Source organism: Mandrillus leucophaeus, unplaced genomic scaffold, assembly GCF_000951045.1.
Source record: "Mandrillus leucophaeus isolate KB7577 unplaced genomic scaffold, Mleu.le_1.0 Scaffold80, whole genome shotgun sequence".
Taxonomy (NCBI): Eukaryota; Metazoa; Chordata; class Mammalia; order Primates; family Cercopithecidae; genus Mandrillus; species Mandrillus leucophaeus.
In genome coordinates this window covers 3407350-3421681 of record NW_012108697.1, presented here as the reverse complement: position 1 = coordinate 3421681, position 14332 = coordinate 3407350, and the positions used below count along the sequence as shown (strand labels likewise).

At 45.5% G+C, this 14332-nt stretch overlaps 1 protein-coding gene across 1 annotated transcript in view; it reads right to left on the bottom strand.

The window, feature by feature from the left end:
* LOC105530166 (guanylate cyclase 2G-like) overlaps positions 1 to 14332 on the bottom strand; it is a 45370-nt gene that overhangs the window by 22488 nt on the left and 8550 nt on the right. Inside the window, 7 exon segments of the mRNA XM_011967568.1 lie at positions 4820 to 4891; positions 5410 to 5448; positions 5450 to 5515; positions 6227 to 6310; positions 8511 to 8648; positions 10214 to 10377; positions 13646 to 13790. Coding sequence (XP_011822958.1) covers positions 4820 to 4891; positions 5410 to 5448; positions 5450 to 5515; positions 6227 to 6310; positions 8511 to 8648; positions 10214 to 10377; positions 13646 to 13790 — 708 coding nt within the window.

Sequence of the window (14332 nt, the reverse complement as noted above, 5' to 3'; positions counted from 1 at the left end):
CCATGTTCCTTTATCAAAGTGCCTTATTTATTTTTAGATGGTAACGTTGAATCACATTTTGAAATTGCCGCCCACTCAACTGGACCTGGAGGGGCCTGGCTGGGGTTGCCTCTGAGACTTCCCCAGGGAGGCTCCAATAGGCTAAGGTCCAAGCTTGAAGTCGGGTGAGACCTGTGTCTAATCCAGAGTTCGCTCTGATTCCAGCAGGAGACCTCTCCATTCAACAGAACTGTCCCTGATACACACAAGGTTTTTTCTGCTTTCCTCCTGCCCTTGCTAGTTCCAGGCCTACCTCAAGTATGAGATATTTTACAGTCAACGATTTTACATTCTAGGATTTTAGCAGAACTCCTTCCATTAGGGTGAAAACGACATGCTGAGGGATGCTTGGAATCCTGGGTGTGCATTCCTCTCCAAGAGACGGCACGCATGTCTTTATTTTCTATCCTGATGGAAATGTATGATTTTTATGTATATTGTCATAGAGCAAACAGAGCTACGAAAGGATTCATTATTTACATGTCAGATTTTATACACTTTTGGCAGCTCTGAGACAGGAATAACACAGGGTGACCGCAGGAGAACAGAAAATTCCAGGTCTGTTACACATGGCTAGCAAAAAGGAATTGAAATAGCTGCATAAGCTATTATTTTCAGGGCTGATAAGACCCTGAAAAGAACAGGGTGTGGGCCAAGCATGCTAAGACCAATTGGACCCAACATGGTGCTGGATTTGGCCTAAGTTTCACCTGGGACCTTATTATAAGCTCATTAACATATTAGGTCACACACCCACCGGTGCCACAACAGTTCCAGGAATAGCCATATTTGATGTAAAAATGGGTAGCACCGCAGTTCCCAGAAATCTCCACCTTTTTCCAGGAATCCTCATGAATATTCTACCCCTTGGTTAAAGAAACTCAAGAAGGTAGAAGCCTCAAATCCCATTGCGCAACTCTTTCTCTCTTGAGTCCGCCCACACTCCCCTTTCCTGAGTGTGTACTTTTCACTTTGCAGTAAATCTCCATACTTTCACTATTTTCTGATTTATCCTTGAATTCCTTCTCACAATGGTGTTAAGAGCTTTCACATTGGCTAGGGTCAAGGTCCCACCAGCATTTGGGGACCTCCCCTAGCCCGCCAGTATCAGTTCAATCATCTGTCTGTTAGGTACATTTCTTGCCCTACTGGAAATTCCTGGGTGGCAGACAGGGCTCCTACCTCTGGGCCCCATAGCTGTACTCTCTGGTACTTAGCAGGGAGGAAGCATCATATAGAAGAACAAACACAGCCTTTGGAGACGGACTGGCTACAAATCCCAATCTGTGTCTTATCAGCTGGGCAGGTGACTTCACCTCATTAAGCCTCACTTTTTCCCTCTTGGAAATGGAGATCATGTCACTCCAATATTACTATGATTGGAGCTAAAAATGAATTAATAATGGAGTTCATTGTTAATTATTGAGATCACTGTCCAATAGAAACATAATACAAGCCACATGTGTATTTTTACATTTTCAGCAGCCGTGTTATAAACCAAACAGGTGAAGTGTATTTTATAATGTTTTATTTAACCCAATGCATTGAAAAATCTTATTTCAGCAAGTAACCAACATAAATATATTAGCAAGATATTTTATATTTTATTATTCTTGCTAAGTCTACAAAATCCAGTATAAACTTTATAGCACATCTCAAATTGAACTAGCTACAATTGCAGTGCTCATTATCCACATGTGGCTGGTGGCTATCATATTTGGACAGTGCAGACTTACCTCATAAGAGTGTTGGGGAAATTAAAACAAGAAAATGTACTTCTTTTAATACCAGTAATAGAATTATCTATGATTGTGATAATACTACTGCTACTACTAACAATCAACATTTACTGGACACCTGTTACAGGCAGGGCATGGCACTAAGCATTTTGCATACATTAGGCCTCACGTAACCCTATGAGTCAGGTACTGATGTTATCTTTACATACAGGAAATATGAGGCCCAGGGTTGTTAAGGTCACCTGGCCAATAAGTGGCAGTCAGGGTTCAAACTCCAAAGACAACTTCTATACTGAACTATCCTTCACCCTCTTAATCCATCGAGACTTCTCTTACTTAGACATGAAGCCCTATTTGTAACTCAAGGAGAGTATTATACTCTCCAAACTCCTTCCCAGGCTTGCCCAACTGGGTTGAACTTTTTGGGGACAGGACAATGAGGTTCATTCGTCTGTGCCTCCTACGCCCAGAATCGGGTCTGATCCAAATTAGGCACTCAATCAATATATGTTTGTTGCCTTGAAATGTCTATGGCATCTTGGAGTCCCTCTGATACCTGATATAGAGGAGGTGCTGATCAAATAGACATTGAGAGACTTGTTTCCAAAGTACAATCGCCCTCATGGAGCTTGGCCCAATGCCCAGACTCCTGGGAAGGCTCTAAGAGAACATTACATTTTCTGTTACTTGCAATCCCCTTTCAAAGAACATTGGCAGAGTAATTAACCTCAAAGGTCCTACCTGTGCCTTGACCTAGCCTATTGTGTCATCAGTAGTGACCCTACATGATCCCAGAATGTGCACACTCCATCTCAGGAGGTAATGATCCTGCCAAAGCAAAATGCCAAGCTGTCCTCTGTTTTCCTGGCACAGAGTAGAGGGTAGACTCAGTGAGCTAGAGTAGGTGATGACCACCAGGGAGCTCTTCCCCTTCAAAGTGCCATGCCCACCTGCCATAGCATTTTTCCAGAGAAACCTTTGGGTTAATGCTTCTTGAAATCTGATGCCTACACTAAAGAGGTCAAAACTGTTAGTCATTCATGGCTTGGTGAGAACTTACTAGCTTACTCTTCACTTCCAAAATAAATGATGTCGGCTATTTTGATGGGGGCAGGAGGCAGATAATTGGAGTCCAGAATGCTTCTCTATGTTTGGTGGGAAAAAAAAGGAAAAGTGAGTGAAGGGAAGGAGAGAATATTCCAGGGTAGGAAAAGATGCCACGTCACATCCTCCCAGTTTACAATCACTGCCACTTAAAGAATTTTATATGTACATCTCCAGACTGTTTTATTTTTCCCTAGATTTTAAGCCATTCAAAGCTGGAAACAAGTCCTTTCTTCCTACAAAAGTGACCAGAGTAGGATAAACTCTTAACAGATGCTCAATAAAATTTTAATGAAATAGTAACAGTGGTGGTCCAGGGTTGCCAGTGAAGACCCAATCACAGAGACGATTCTGTTTATCGACCTTGCTTGACAACAATCTGCTGGCTTCCTGCTAAAGCCTAGGAAGTCAAAGTCTCACAGAGCTATAGGACTCAGCTCCCTAGAAACAAAAAGCAATAAAATCCTTGTTGAAGGAAAGCCCTTAGACTTCAATTGGGCCAACCTCATTCATTCTACCTACGTGGAGGTCGAGGTCTAGAGAGGGGAAGTGTCCTGGCAAAATCACTCAATAAGTCGGTGGCCCATTAATCCAGGAGGGCACAGCTTGTGTTTCATTCTTTTTGCCCTCTGAACACCCAGGTGAGTCTTCCTCACAGGAGTCTGTTGGTTGATTGATGGTCGGACTATTGACTAGCAGTGGACCACCATCCTTCACCGTGCTGCCCATGACTGAGAGGTTTCCTCACCAGACTGACTCCCAGGTCACTGGCTTTGTCCTTCTGGTGGTAAAAGTACAGGCAGCAAGCTTAAGAAAGAACAGCTGGATTTAGTGCAGGTAGGAGAGAGCAGCCTCAGGATGCTGGTCCATACTGACATGGCTCGTCCCACAGCAAATCTCCTCCCACTCCTGCCCTCTCCATCCCTCATCACCAGCTGCATACCTAGGGCATGGCCCTTCAAGACAGTGTCACCTTGGGCTTTGGATCCAGCTGCCACCTCTCAGCATTTCCACTGCCTTCCTGGCAACAGGCAGGAATTGGTCTCTCTCCAACTCCCTCTGAATTACCCCTCCCCAGCCCCTAATGGGCTTCTAGATGTGAGACTGACTTCTCCCTGTGGTAAAACACAAAAGCAAACTCTCGTGCTTCCTACTGAGAGGCAGTATGGTACAGTGGTTAAGGGTATAGGACTTGAAAATGGCTGGGTTTGAATCCTAACTCCACTATTTCATAGCTATGAGACTTCAGGAAGGTCATAGGAACTTTCTGTGCTTTGTGTTTCTTTAATCTGTAAAACAGAAGTAACAATAGATCTATCTTATATTTCTGTGAGAATTCAATAAATTAATATATACAAAGTACTGGAAAGTGCCTGGCCCAAAGTAGGCACTCTATATAATATTTTAGTGTTACTATTATTCCCTTCTTCTTTGCAGCCACCACAGCCCCCTGGGCCAAAGCAAAGATTCTACCTCCTCCGATCAGCATCTCTGGCCCACCTCTTAGGTCAGCAGCTTTGTGGTTAATGTGGCATCCCCATTTCCTAGGGAAGGAAATCAGGGGCTAGAGAGCAGGGAAGAATATCAGGAATCATCTCCCCCCAGTCCGATTTATAATCTAGTGATGAGATGCTCTTTGAGATAGAAAGTTCTACCCTACAATGTAAATATTCTGCTCTTTTCTGATTGGGTAAACTTAGCATCCATTCCAACTTTAGTGTAAAATACTTTCCTCTCTCTATATTTATTTGCAATCAGGGAAGTGGAAAAGAAACAATCGGATAGAAATGATAGATTTTAGAGCTAGAATCAACTTGAAGAGGAGATCTGAAGAGGTCCAACATTTTCAAGAAGAATTACAGTTCAATTAAATTCAAGATAGAGCAACTCAAAAATACTATCACATTTATTCTTTGGTAAGTTTATGTTATACTCACATTGACTATGTCATATGCAAATGAGAGTTTGAATATCCAATCAATTTCATGATCCGAGTTTCTCAAAACATCCTGAAAAACATAGTTATTCAAAAGATTCCTAGTGACTCAACGTGAAGCACAGTGAGCTTTAACGATTGAACAGATTTGACTGTAACATAGCTTATATTTTTGGCCAGAGCTAACGCAGTGTGGGGCAGAAGACTTGAAACCTAATAACTGGAAATCTTCCCAGGAGATACCAAAACCTGACTCAATATTGAGAATGCACACAGTCTCAAGTTTTACAAACACTTCCTTGTTCCTGACAGAAAGCTGTCGTCACATACCATAATAGGATGGGCCCAGGAACACAGTTCAAGAGTAGTCATAACATCTTAAGAGAAGAAACCAAGCTCAGTTTCCCCCCAGAACAAAAGAAGCAGACACTTGGCTAATTTGATTCCCAGAAGGTAGCCTGACAAGATAATTCAGGTCTTGCAATTAGACCAGAGAGGAACTGGCCTTGGATGAATAGCAGAGGTCACTGAGAAACTTCTCTATCAACTATCACTAATCAAACCTAAGGTGCACTGTACTGTTTTCCTTACCTTAGGGCTTCCTTTTTTGCAATACTGAGTGACAATGCAGAATGTTAGGTGGTTCAGTGCAAATACCAAAGAAGGGAACAATGTTCTCGTGCCTTAATTCACCCATCTGGAAATAATCATGGTTACAATAACTCATGTATAGAGTGTGTCTCTATGTCCAGGACCATGCTGTGTGCTTTGCATATTTTCAGTCAATTCTTACAAAGACCTTGTTAGATAAGAACTGTTACAGATCCCATTTTACAGATGAGGGAACTGGCACTGAAAGGTAAAGTAAAGGAACGCCTATAAATGGCAGAGCTGGGAGGTAAACCCAGGAAGTCTGTCTCCAGCAAATAAATCAGAGGAATGATCAAAGTCTAACCTCAGCCATGGGGATTAACTCAACCACGTCACAGTAGCTGGACTCAGCCCTGCTTCCACGCTTATGGCTGTCAATGCCAGTGTGGGGCCCACAGCAGATCACAGAGAAGGAGCAGGAAGTCAGGCCCATGAACCTGACTCACTCCAAGGACCAGGTTCAAGGCTGGCAGGCAGGCAAGCAGCCATCACAGACACAGAGGATGAAGGGCCAGAATCAAGGCCAGGAAGAATGATGGGGAAGAAACAGAGGTAGGAGTGATCCCAGGCTTCAGGTGCCTGGGAGAGGCCAGGGGTCTGAGATTCAAAGCCTGGGCTGTCAAGGGGAGGGAGAGGTAGGTCATGTTAAGGGAAGCAGCCTCCCATCTCTGCTCCTTTGGGACCAGGGAGCTGGCAGAGGAGGGGCAGAGAGCATCACTGCTTTGTCTCTCCACTGACCCTGCGCAAGGGGCCTCACCAGCTGTATTTCCTGTAACACAGTCAGCTTCCTAACCCAGGCTTCTGCTTGGTGACCACCATAGCGGATGGCCACATGGTTTCCCTAGAATCAGAGAAAAAGTGGAATGTTCTTAACTCAGGATGAACCAGAAAAAGCTCCACTTAGGGCTAGGGAGGGGAGCAAGAAAACTGGAAAGAAATGCACCTAGGAGCCAATCATCAAGCTCCTCACTGCCCAAAAAAACCCCTTTGGTGACCCTGTGCACGGCCAGGCACTGAGCTAGCTGCTTAACACGTAAGATCTCCTTTAACTGGCATCACAGCCCTGCGAGGTAGGTATGATTGGCCCTTTCCAGATGGGATTGTTGAGGTTACGAAACTTGCCCAAGTTGCATATTTGTAGGTAGTACAGCCAGAACTTGAAAGTCTGACTCCAAGACTATGCGCTTTCTATTATATAATAATATCCCATTATCATTCAGAGGAAATAGTGAGTTACAGTGATAAGTGTAGGTTTGGAGTCAGTTGCCTAATTTTAAGCCCAGTGCTACCACTTACTACCTGAACAAGCTTGAGTTGTTCTTAACTTCTCTAAACCTTTATTTTCTCATCTGTAAAATGGGATTGAAAATAACACCAAACCTAAAATAAGTTTTTTTTAAAAAAACACACCCATCTCATAAGGTTTTCTGAGCATTAAATCAGTTAAAATACCACTGGTAACTCAAGGCCTGGCACAGATTAAATTTTCAGTAAATGGCATATTTTATTTGTATTGCCTATGGAGTCTGCTTTTAGAGAGTCACTTAATCAGGCATCACAAAAACATATCGTAATGTGGTAAGAGCTGGATAGAAGAAGGCATAGAATCTGGACCCAGGAGAAGGTAAGCCATAAGAGAAGACAAATATCACGTTTCATATGAGGGCAATGGCAAAGGACTCAGGACTGTGATGGGAGGGCCACGGAGGAAGGAATGCCTGGGGGATGAAGAAAAGGATTCTTGGAGGGGTGATGCTTAGGTTGAACCTTGAAGGATAAGAAGGTTCCACATGGGTTGGGTGGAAGGGGAGTGGCATCGTCAGAAGGTGAAACATACATGGCAAAATTGGCAAGACCAACTGGGTGAGCACAGGATTTAAGCCAGGGGAAAAAAAGATTAGAAAAATAGATAGGGACTAGCGAGTTAAGAGGCTTGAGTCCTTTATTAAAGAGTTTGGGCACTATCATGCAGGCAACAGAGGTGGGGAATCCAGTGATGGTGTTTGACAGAGGAAAGACGAGACATGTTTTCGGAAGATCAATCAGACAGTGATATGCTATGTGTTGCTACTTCCTTCTTTATGTGGCCGGGTGACCACCACATAGAGTTTTGCATGGATGGTGGTCCCTAAGGTATTTGGTAATATCCCAGGAGGTTTTTGTAGTTTGAGAACTCAAGTAAGCAAACATTTAAAAAATCAAGTTTCATTGCATAGGGGATAATTTGGCTCTAGCCTTTTCTAACCCCAATTTAGAGCAATGAACAATTCTTCCCTTGCTCGGAGCTTTCTGTCCTTACTCTCTGGGACCCTCATTTTAAAGAATAAATACAATTTCGTACAAACTCTTCCCTCAAAGGGACTTGAATTTTGGAAGGATTGCTAGGTACAGGCAGCAATCATGGTCTGGGTGTAGGAGGGAAGGTGAGAAAGGACAAGCGGGAATAATGTTCCAGGCTGCAGCAGCAGTCACTGTCTATACCACAGAAGCACCAGGCCCCACGACTGATGCATCCAGGCCAAAGTAACAAGGATGAAATAATCCACACTCTAGGACTGCACTGTCCATTCACGGAGCCACTAGCCACATGGGGCTATTTAAATTTAAATTAATTAGCACTAAATAAAATTTAAAATTCAGTTGCCCAGATACACTAATGTTCAGTAATCACAGGAGGCCAGTGGCCACCTTATTGGACAGTGCAGATCTGCGACATTTCCATCATCACAGGAGGTTGTATTGGACAAAGCTAAGTCTAATCTAGAAGCCAGCTTGGGAATCACCTAGAAGATTCTTTAAAATGCAGACTCTCAGGCACCACAGCAGACCTATGGACCCAGAATCTGCATTTTAATAAGAGCCCCAGGTGATCCTTCCACACATTAAAATTTGGGAAGCACTAGTCTGGAGTCACAAGACCACCTTGGCTTTTGCTTGGAGAACGTTCTCCTATTCAGAATGCCCCGCCTGGCAGAAATGACGCAGAGAACAGGACAGAGATACACTAAGATCTATAGGCAACCACCTGGCCTCAGAAATACCTGATAAAGCCCTATTGGGGCATAGAAGAGCTCTTCCCCCTGCTGGCTCTTGACAAAAGAGCTGAGGTCCACAGAAATCACCACACTAGATGAGTTACTGGTGATGCCTCTTGACACAGGTATGCCTCTCTAGGGTGGCTGTAAAACAGGAAATGATTTGGTCACTCTCAGTAGCAAGGTCAAGTACTAAAGGGAATGCATTTTATAGAGGAGGAAGCTGAGTGCCAAGGTCAGACAGTTAACAGAGAGTCAGGATTTGAATCCTGATCTTTCCGACCTCCTACGTGCATCACTCTAAGACAGCACCATCCCATCCTCCATGCCCTCTATGGCATCTGTACCACCATGGAGGTGTAGGTTAAGAGGGAAGGCTCTGAGGTCAGACTGCCCAGACTTAAGTTCTGGCTGTGGCACTTAATTAGATGTGTGGTCTGGGGTTAGTGTCATTTTCTTAAAGAACATCTAACCAGGTTGTCTCTGTTTAATACCCTCAGTGCCTCCCAACACCTAGAAAACATCTTCAAAGCATAGGAATCTTGTTTTCAAGGAGAATCTTATCTGGAACCCTCATGTAGAAATGAGGTAGATCAAAGCAGAGCTGCTTTGGTGGAACAGGAAAGAGTAAGTGTCTGAATCCCCGGGGATGTTTGGAGATGAGTTACTAATAAATCGCAGTCACCTGCTCTTAGCATGTTGAAGCCTCCCTGACTTGGTACCGCCAATCTTCCCAGCCCTGAGCATCACACATCTCGTTATATCCCGTGTGACTTCACTTTTTTTCACCACTTGCAAACTCACTCTTTTCAAATGTCCCCTCCTCTCCAAAGTCTTCCAGATGCTGAGACCTTAAGTCCCTCTATCTGCAGGGCTTCCATCTCACCGTGGAAACACCTCTCTGACACTTGCCTCCCTCTGGAGGCATCTCATTTGTGGGATATCCCCATGCCTTGTATGATGCTTGGCTTGTAGTTAATGGTCAAGTCCTTGTCAAACAAATGAACATTACTGTATTAGTCATCAATTGATTAAAGGAGTTAATGTGGTTTTGAAAATAACTAAATCCAGCCAGGCATGATGGCTCATGCCTGTAATCCCTGCACTTCGGGAGGCTGAGGCAGGTGGATCACCTGAGGTCAGGAGTTTGAGACCAGCCTGACCAACGTGGTGAAACCCCATTTCTACTAAAAAAAAATACAAAAACTTAACCGGGCGTGGTTAAAGGCACTTTGTAATACCAGCTACTTGGGAGGCTGAGGCAGGAGAATCACTTGAACTCGGGAGGCAGAGGTTGGAGTGAGAGCCGAGATTGTGCTGTTGCACTCCAGCCTGGGCAACAAGAGTGAAACTCCATCTCAAAATAAAATAAAATAAAATAAAATAACTAAATCTTCCCCAGGAGACAGCTTTAATATCTGAACAGCATCTGCAGTTCTCAACCACAGAGTAACAGAGCAAAGGGAACTTTAGAGACTGTCAATCATTTGCAAGTGTTTAGAAACTGAGTCTTGGGGAGGTAAAATGACATTCTCAGATTCAGCAAGCAAGTGGGAGGCCTAGAAGCAGAACTCAGGCCTGGAGACTCTTCATGAAGTATTCACTTTATAAATTAGCCTCTTGCTCTTATAAGCTCCTAGATGAAGCACCTTCCACAAATCTCCAGCAGTGACCAGGAAAGGGGACATCTAGGTCATATGTGGTCTCACCCTGTTCTGGGGAAGAATGATGATATCGTCAAAATTGATTTGCCACCAGATGTCTTTGTTTTGCCTCTGCGGTTTTCCCCTCTGTGTCCTTAAAATCAGACCTATGATGGCAGCCCCCAAGACAGGAATCAGGATCATCATTGTGAGAACCACAGCAGTCACGCCTGGAGGGTAGAGGCATATTACCCAGGCCTTGCCTAAGAGCAGTAGCATGTACCTCCCTGCCCAGCTGGGCCCTGCCAAGCAGGCTCCTCAAAGGCTGTCCTCCAGAAGGTCTGGGTTAGGACACATGAAGTCTACTCTGACTTGTCTCTTCTAGGAATTTTTCCCCGACTACCACCCTAGTTCCCATTGGAACTGCATTCACCTCCCACTTTGTATAGAAAGTTCCACTGCAGAGAAATAATAATGATGACTTCTAACTCCACCACCAGTGTTTACTGAACATTTACTGTGTGTTCTCCTTAGGGTGGTTCTCCAGGCATGATCCATCTAATTCCAGGGCTGGGCTCCTAACCACTGGGGCACACTCCCCTGCCCAGACTCTCTCAACCTCCCTAGAGGTGAAGTTCCTGAGACTCAAATCTCAGGAGCCAGGTTCCCTTAGAGCAGTGATTCTCCGCAGGGAAGGAAGGTGATTTTGCTTCCTAGGGGATATCTGGCCATGTCTGGAGACATTTCTCGTTGTTCCAACTAGAGGGCTGCTACAGGCATCTGTGGGTAGAGGCCAGGGATGCTGCTAAACATAATATACAGGAACGTGTGACTTGAAATGCCAGGCTCACCATACACAAAAATTATTTGGCCCAAAATGTCAACAGCGCTGCCTGCCATAGAGACACCCTACTATAGAAACTCTTTCCCTGCTACCTTCTCCAAGCAGCCATACTTACCCATCAAAGCAGGCTCAGTTTCACAGAGCTCATTATAAAATCCACAGCCAGGTCTGTCTTCAGGAAGGGAGCCAGGGGTCCAGGCCATATTGGAGAAATTCCTTGTAGTCTTTTTAAAAAAATAAAGGTCAGTGTCAGCTCAATTTATTCTATTTGACTCTACCTCATGTACAGCACGGACAACGGAAAAATGCATGTTATTTGCAAAACTCAGGCCCTGGTCTCTCAATTCAAACTTCTGTCCAGTTTGCCCAACTCTCCTAGGCTCTTCAAATCCAGCCTTCAGGTAATTTCATTCAAGGAAGGCAATATCTTTTTGCCGTTGAAATAGCTTCCTCAATCTTTTGACTTAAACCACGTCACTTTTGGTTTAAAAGATGACATGCCAAGTCGATGTTGCTGGGACTTTCGCCTGTGTTTGATGTAGAGAAATCTTGTTATATAGCAGCTTGAGATCTCGGAAGCACAGCTTCACTTGAAGCATAGCTCCTTCACACCCCAAACTAGTACATAGGCTCTGACAAAGGACATATTGCTGATTTTGTCTCACAGGGGACAGGACACAAAATTACCACTGATAAAGCACCTAATAAGTGCCCAGCACTGCCGGTGGTGTTGACTTCCTATGTCTAATCCTAATTAACCCTTCAGAGGGGGCACCATCATCTATCTGTTCCCAACAAGCAAAGCTTGGAGGCACAAACTCCTTGAGTCTTCCTGCCAGGGCCAGGAAGAGGCACAGCTGGTACACAAACCCAGGCCTATTGGGCCCCAAGTGCCGTGTTCTTTCCAGCATGCCACACTGCCTTTCTGTGTGCATATCCGTGGGCATCCTGAATGGGGGTCTTGAGCCCGAGGTTTGCACGGGAAAGGCCAGAGCTCCTGCGACAACCTGGGCCACTGCTTTCAGTGTGCATTGCGTTCACGGAGCCAAAGCCAGTGGGGTTTGGGGGTTCTGCTCCCTAATTCGGCCTCCTAGAGGAGGCCTTCCTTCTGGAATGGTCCAAAAGCCCTGCTGCGGCACTGGCCCATGGAGTGGATGCCACCATGTGGCAGAAATGAACAGAGGAAACAGAGACAAATACTCCAGTTCTGCCAAGGCTAGTCCTATAGCCCATAAAGGAACAGAAGCCAGTTTGGAGGGGTGAGGAGGGCCCTTTGGTCATGAGTCCCTGAAAGGGGTCCACAGGCCCCAGAACCAAAGTGGGATGACTCAGGCTCTCAAAGGGCCTCACTGCTCTTCACACCCTCCCCTCATCCCAGCATGAAGAATTCCTAAAACCACAGGAAAGAGGAATTAATTGATCTGGCAGAGAGGATTAAATTGAGAGCAGAAAGAAGGACCCCCCACCCTTGTGACCTCTCCCTTTTTTAAGCAAATGCTTTAGGGTCTGAAAGGAAAGAAGAGAGAGAAGTTGGTGAATATTTCTACTTGCAAAAGGTATCAATAGGGTAAACGAGACCTGCTTCTATGAAATAGAAAAATATAAAATAGAAAGTATAAAAATAGGGACCATTTGGCCGGGCACAGCGGCTCACGCCTATGATCCCAGCACTTTGAGACACCGAGGTGGGAGGATCCCGTAAGCCCAGGAGTTTAAGACCAACCTGGGTGACAGAGCAAGACCCCGTCTCAAAAAGAAAAAAACAGAACCTACTATTTAATGAGCACCTACTCTGTGCCAGGTGCATGTCATATTCTCATTATGCCTATGTTACAGGATAGCAAAGAACATGAGCCCTGGAGAAGGCAGGCTTGATTTTTGAATCCTGGCTCCACCATCTAATAACTTTGTGACCTTAGACAAAGTACATAACCTCTGTAACCTCGGTTTACTCACCTGAATAATACAGATAGAAACAGTACCTGCCTCATGGGCTGTGTGAGGATTCAATTAGGTAATACTCAGAAGCTCTTAGCACTTGGGCTAGTGTAAGGTAAGCCCTCCCTAAATGTCAGTTATTATTGTTTCTGTATGTGGTAGCAGGTGTTATCCCTATCTTACAGGTGACATAACTAGAACAAGAAAGATCAAAGCAGTTGGTCAGCTGAGTGTGATTTGAAAGCAGTTCACTCCCCAGCAGGGAGTGAACTCATCCCCACCAGCAAAGCAAGAATGAGACTACAACCCATCTTTAGAAGTCTGTGGCGCCAAGGCCCCCATCACAGAGGCTGCAGATGGGAAGTGACCCCGGGAGACGGCTCTCACATTTCTGAATTTTATTCTTGATGGACTCAGTTTCAATGGAACTGAGGGGGAGAATTCCCAAAAGGGGATAAGGTGCCCAGCGGCCTCCTCTCCTGGTCTGGGCAGGCTCCGGCCGGAAGGATGAGTGAACTGGGGGAACTGGGAGGTCTTAATCTCAACTACCCTTACAGAAGGAAGACTGGAATCCCCACAAGAAAGATGAATTCTGGAGTTCAGTGCGAGGCAGGCCCTGAAAGACGCCTTTAATTACATGCCCAAGATCTCAAAGCCCCCACCGACCGGAGCCGCAGGTCTGAGTTTAGAACACCCCCCAGCAGTGAGCCAGCTACCCTGCACCGTGGTCAGACTGGAACTCTTCAGAGCGCTGACCAGCTGCCGCCCCTCCTGGAAGTCGCCTCCAGCCTTTACCATCTGCTTCACGGCCTCAGCATAGAGCAGGACGGCGTCGTGAAGGTAGGCAGAATAAAGGCTCACCTTCAATAAGACAAGCAAAGCAGGGTCTCAAGAGGTTCATGGCCTCTTGAGTCACCGTCCAGCGCTGTTAGGAGGAATCTCTCTTCGTCCGCCTGACAGTGGCACACAGCACTTTCTTCCCCCATTCCACACAGCAGAGGGCCCAGCACACGCCTGCGCCTGCGCGTGCGCCTGCGCTGTGAAACCCAGACGTCGCGGTCTTCATTTTCGTTCTGAATGCCACGTTTCCCAATCAGATCTCCTGATCCTTCAGGGACGCTCTTCAGGCCTCAGGTGGGAGGGAGCATGGTTTCAGGGGAAGAGGGTACATGTTGGAACTAGACCAGCTCAGCTCCCTACTGGCTATGGGTAAGTTCCATAACCTCTCTGAATCTCAGCTCACTGCTTTATAAAATGGGGATAGGCCAGGTGCGGTGGCTCACGCCTGTAATCCCAGCACTTTGGGAGGCCAAAGCGGGCGGATCACGAGGTCAGGAGTTTGAGACCAGCGAAACTCCTGACATAGTGAAACCCCATCTTTACTAAAAATACAAAAATTAGCC